This window comes from Cyprinus carpio, chromosome A19, assembly GCF_018340385.1.
Source record: "Cyprinus carpio isolate SPL01 chromosome A19, ASM1834038v1, whole genome shotgun sequence".
Taxonomy (NCBI): domain Eukaryota; kingdom Metazoa; phylum Chordata; class Actinopteri; order Cypriniformes; family Cyprinidae; genus Cyprinus; species Cyprinus carpio.
Window position 1 is genome coordinate 23,448,657 of NC_056590.1, and position 6,000 is coordinate 23,454,656.

General features: G+C 41.3%; 1 protein-coding gene across 2 annotated transcripts in view; it reads right to left on the reverse strand.

The window, feature by feature from the left end:
• LOC109050531 (exostosin-1b) overlaps nucleotides 1-3,931 on the reverse strand; it is a 76,038-nt gene extending 72,107 nt beyond the window's left edge. Inside the window, exons 1-2 of one of the 2 annotated variants that reach the window (XM_042777116.1) lie at nucleotides 3,355-3,931; nucleotides 2,043-3,252 (exon numbers count right to left, since the gene is read on the reverse strand). In XM_042777116.1, the coding sequence (XP_042633050.1) occupies nucleotides 2,043-2,983 (941 nt within the window). In that variant the 5' untranslated portion in view covers nucleotides 2,984-3,252; nucleotides 3,355-3,931. Of the gene's footprint in view, nucleotides 1-2,042 lie in introns of both variants that reach the window. The other variant, XM_042777115.1, reaches the window with a different exon arrangement.
• Between the last annotated feature and the right edge of the window lie 2,069 nt (nucleotides 3,932-6,000).

Sequence of the window (6,000 nt, forward strand, 5' to 3'; positions counted from 1 at the left end):
TCCAAGTAACCTGAGATTGCCAAAAAACTTTTTCAAATAGCAAACACCAACCAACCAAATGGGGAAAAACATTTTTTTTGCAGACCCTTGTCAACCCGGTCATTTTTGCACTGCTCAGCTTGCTCATGTTCCAAACAGCTGTTCTGCCTTACACACACACACTTACACCCCAATTAACAGGACCACATCCTGCGGAGAAGCACCTCAGCAGCATCATGGGAGGGAGAAACATGCCAAAAATATCACACCGACCAACATTAGTGTCATGACTAACCAGGAGTGGGCTAGAGCGGGAGGAAGAGCGCTGACTACCTCTAGGTGCTGAGTCTGAAATCCCATTAATGAGTACTCAGGCTGTTTTGAAGTGATATGCGCCAGGTAATTACACTCACAATATACAGTGAAATTATCAGTGAATTCTAACGGATTGTGATTCAGAGTGCTTGACTATGTAATTCATTCATTTTTAGAAAACGAGAAACAGATCAGGGAAGTTAAAAGTGGATTATTGATTAACTTCTATCTGTTTAATCAAATCAAGCTTGTATAAAGAACAGTGTTGTGCCAAATTCGGCACCCCTGGCAGAATATGCACCCCTATTATTGGTAGGTTTAGGAGTAGGTGTTGGGGAGGGGTTAGGATTAGGCAATCAATTAGAAACTTCAACGAAGGGGTGCATAATCTGGCAGGGGTGCAGAATTGGGCACAACACCGGCAGGGGTAATGGCTAGTGTGTAGGATCTACTTGCGAGCATGTTAACATTTCAGGACAAAAAAAAATAAAATAAAAAAGGTTCAAATTATGGTTTATTAACATTATTATCAAGTTCTAATTATGCAAGGTCATATGCCTGTTCGCTCTGTTGAGAGAGCGTTATATTTCAAGCATATGAGCAAGTCCAAACATATCCAGATTGGGTTGCTATATTATCTGAGATTAGGGTGAAATTCCCATGGTGGAGGTGTTTTAAAAATCAGTGCAATAGAGTTAGGATATAAAAACAGAAAGGATTACAGCTCACTACTGTGCCTGGTAATGTGTCTGTATGTCAATGGCTTTCTAAAGCAATAAAAGTGTTTCGCAATCTGGTGTAAAAACACATACCCAGAGAGCCCTGCTGGTCTCCATGGCACATGAAACACCACTTAAAAAATATTCAAGATGACACAACTCACTGAAACAGTTTGCATAAAAATGGCATGTTACCTGGTAAATTGGACGGCATGTCACATTACAAAACATCTTTGAAGTGGTTTACATTACAGTGTCCAACTCATATTCTGTTATTATTATAATCACAACAACAAGAAAGTGTAATTATCAAACTCCACACGAATAAACATCAAGTACATGAAGTGCTTAGTATTTCTGTAATTAGACTGTAAACATAAACAATAAAGTAAACTGTATCCCATTTGCAAAGTAAAGTCACCAAAATACTGCTTTCCCAGACTAAACTTGACCATGGTAACCACAGCTTCCCAAAATATCGGAGGCTTTTGACATTGCACTTTACCTTGTGTGAACGTTCTTCTAAAACCTCAGGTTAAGGCCATGTATAACTCTGGGTTTAGAAATGTTTCACATTTGTAATTCTGAAACAGGTTTTACACTGCATTTAACCCTGGGTTATGAATCCCTGTTACGCAAAATTATGGTGCCAAAGGAGTGTGAGGCGATGCGGTACTAGAATGTCACACTGGAAAAGAAAGAAAGAGAAAAAAAAAAAAAAAAAAAAAAAAAAAAGGGAGTTGAGTCCTTAAGCAACAGACAACCAATCAAGTGCCCAAGACATAGGCCTACATAGCGACAACTTCACATATAAGTAAAGGCCAAATGTTGAAACCTAACAGCTCGGGAGAAATGACTAACCCAAGATAAAGTATGAACAGTGTGAAACATGAACGTTAAAGCAGGGATAGCACATTTTTGTCATTTTGACCACTGTAGTTAACACTGGTGTGGAAATTTTAGTTGCCATAGCAATTTCAGAAAAGACTACAATGCATTCACATGAGAATAACAGAAGTGAGAACTTACTTTTCATACTCGGCATTGTCCTTGTCACATCGCGCGTCCTTGTGTTTCTGCCAGTCTTTGCCGTGTTTGCAGGTGGTGAGGAGAACTACATCCTCCGCGTTATGAACGTGATATAAGGCATTCCTCGTGTCCGAGCCGATGCCGGTCAAATAGCGTTTCCCCTTAAATACCAACATATACTTTCTAAAAGGTGGAATGGTGTTGTATTTCAAGTAGCCCCTGTCCCCACCGGTCCTTGGGTGGTCCTTGGAGAACAAGGGGATGGATACGTCAAAGTTGGGTCTGAAGTTCTCCGTGCTGATGCTCGCTTTGGCCAGCATGGCCTGACCGATGTCAAAGCCCAAGTCTTCCGTGTAGTCAGGCCATGTGCCCGAATACAAATTAAATATGAGATGGTTTCTACCATTGTTCCACAGAGGCAAGCTCTGAACCTTGGTTTTGAGATTGTGCACGTACTGTGGCGATAACTGGTCTCGGTCAAGAGTGTCCAAGCTCAGGACGAACAGACACGCTTGACCAGGGTCAGAAGTGTAAAACCTAGAGCCCTCGATGGTGGATAAAATGTTCTGGTAACTTTCCGAGATCTTCTCGCCCTTCTGCTGCGGGTACACGTACACTTTGAATCCGTTCCTTTGACACAAGGAGAAATCGAAGCATGATTGCATGCGGCACCTTTTGCCCTTGTAAACGCTCGAGTTAACGTCTCTCTTCTGTCTAGGCGATATGTGCACATTATAGTCCTCCGTGTCCGAGTGGTCCCACGGGCTCAAGTGTTGTAAGGGATCCGAGAAGTGTGGCCACGGCTGTTCGGGACGATTATATCCATGCCGGCTCCTGGACCCCGTGGCCGCCGGACCCGGGACCACTCCTCCAAAGTAAAAGAGCAGAACTAGAAAGGCGCCAGTCAAGAGTGAGATCAGATATCGTTTTTTGGCCTGCATGTGTCCTGAAGGCCAGATCGCGGTGTTTGCAAATAAATCTCAAGCGGCTGGAAGTTTGTCTCTCAACACCACCTCCTCCAGCTATAGTACTGCTCCGCCATCTTCCAGCCTGCGAGGATTTACAACTCACGTCTTCCCTCTTCAGATTCCGATCACCTAACAGCAAGTGATTGATCCAGCGCATGTGGGCGATTTTACACCGGGCTCCTCGCTCTCCCTCGTCGGTCTTGTAGCAACATCTCACAGTGCAGCCGTAACAGTAACCGTACCTGTTAAGATCATTATAAACACAATCAGGTATGCTTACTCACTGACTTAGTTTCCCCCCGGCGGAATAATAAAAATGCAACGTTTGTTGACAGGACACGCACTAGATAAATGCGTCGCACGGTCCGACTCGCGCTGGAGAGTTGCGGCGGCACTGACTCATGGAGTTTGTCTTTGGAGAGCAGCGGGTCCCACTGGATAAGATGGAAAGTCGTTAACAACAGAACGACCGAGGTTTATCTCTGATGCTGTGGCGTTTCCGAACCACACGTAGAGTAACTCCATTCACCTCCGAAACAATAATAGCCTACGGACGGGGCAGTTCACGGGAATGACGGTAACCTTACGAATCCCTGCATTTCTCTTATTCCTGCGCTCTCTGTGGATCCTCACACACGCAAGAATTACATTTTCTCTTCATCGGGACACCGGCTCTGGAAAGCGGCGTTTCCCTTTCGGCGAAAACACGAGGACAGTGAGCGAGTTTCACAGAATGTTTCCTTAAATGAAATCAACTGAGTTCTTTGATCCGCGAGCCCAGTCACCTATTGCTCAGTTGTTCCGATTGTTACTCTGTTACATTCCAATCCCGACACGACGCCAGTGTGCGTGACGTCCCATCATGGTGCATCTTGTGTTTTCATTGGGCAGAGGAACCGGATGGGGCGGGGCGTCTACAGCACCCATTCATTCCCAGTGCCGAGCATCTCACTGAACTGACTTCCAACCACTATAGGCTACATTAAACATTTACAAACTTTTTAATGTAGAGGTTTTCTTTTAACTCAGCTTTCACTAAATAATTATGCCCTACACTTATTACGCCAGAGCAAGATTCTAAAGCACAGGTAGACATTTAAATTCCAGTGAAACGTTTATGTAAATTATATTGACGGGCGGTGGGAGGGGTGGGACTATTTTTACTTATATTTTTTTGTTTGCCTCTTGGTATAGGATAACAACAACAACAACAACAACAATAACAATAATAATAATAATAACACTTTTTAATTTATTATTATTTTTATGATATTTGTCTTAATTAGTCATTGATTACTGTTATTATGATGGTGATTATGTTATTAGAGTAAAAAAAAAGACTTGGCATTGCAAAGTGTTTAGAGTAAATTATTTGAATTGGAACATTAAAAAAAAATGAACCAGGTAAAATAATAAAAAAAATAGAATACAGACATAATACAGTGGAAATAAATTTGCATAAATTATATTTTATGTATAAACAAAGTATTGGATCAACCAGGTAATAAATGATCATAACTCTGTGCCTGTTGATATGATGGTGTTGTTTTTCCAACTGTCCCCAGCTGAATGAAATGTGTTTTTTTAAGTTTGGATATCTTGGAATATCATTTGTTATTGTCCAAAGCCTTATTATAATGACTTAGTTATGATAACTAATTATTAAAAATAACTATTGATGATCAATCACTGACAGCTAACCCCTCTCTGTAACTATCCGCATTGCTGGGCACATCATTTATTGTTTGTTTATTTAACCAATAAGTGAAACAAGAGAGCTGGATTACCCAAGGGATTTGCTTTTGTATCTAGCTGAAGATAAGAAGCCCAGCTCTATAGCACTTCCTCTTCCCAAAGCCTCTCCCAGCTTGTGATAAAAAGCCCCAAATTTGGGCCGCTGTAAACAAATACCCGTGTCTGGATGGGGTAAGCTGTGAGTTCAGAGAGTTCTAAGCCCTGGGAAAGACAAAACACCCTTTGAGAGTCCTCTACCCTCCACTGTTCCAAGATCTGATAAAGCTGCTTGAGATGATTTAACACACTGCATTCCCTGAGTATTCTGGGTAGGGCTGGGCACAGTGATATGGAGACACTACACAGGTGAATGTTGTAAGACTACAAAAGGAACACCTAATAAAAGGGATATGGAATGCAAATCCAAATACATAACAAAGCCAACATCAACTGTACTAAAAGATTAATGCCTTTCTATGAGGACAGATATAAATCATGTGAGTGAAAAGAAAATCAATAACTCAGATTGTTCTGGGAAATGATTCTTTGGCCACAGGACATTGAGAACTAAGTGAAATGAAAACATAAAACTATTTAAAAAAAATCCTAAATACACATATTTTATTTCCACAATTATAATGTCTGAACATTTTTATTCATATAATTAAATATATTCTAATATAATAGAATATCACATTGTCTTGTAAAACTGTTTAAAATACAGCATAGAAACTCAGCATGAGTTTATATATCAGTTTGATGTCTCATGGCTGTGTGTTGTTGGTGTCTTTCACATTGTTCACGCTTGTACACCTATTGTATTTTTTATCTCACCAAAACCAAACAAGCACAGCTGTTTAACTGCAATGCTATGGCCATGCTTCCAGGGGATGTTAATATGTTAAGATCCTGTTCTCTCCCCACAGCGAGAGCTAGAGTGCTGAGGAGCCGACAACATTTAAAGAATCAAGCAGCGCTCCATGACTAACACAGACATAGCCATTGAGTAGGCGTGGAATCTGAAGTTCTGCTCCTCTTGTTTAACTCTCACTGATGCCCTCCAGGCAAATGAATCTTTAGGAGACAAACAAAACTGGCACACAGCATCTTAAAGCATGAGTGTGAGTGTGGGATGGCTAGATACCTCCTCGTTGCTTTATTTATTTTAAATGACCTTTCCGAACTGGAACGGAGTTCGCTCTTGGCAATGTTAAGGTTTAAATGTTGGAAGATGTAGGAGGGGAGAGCAGCAGAAA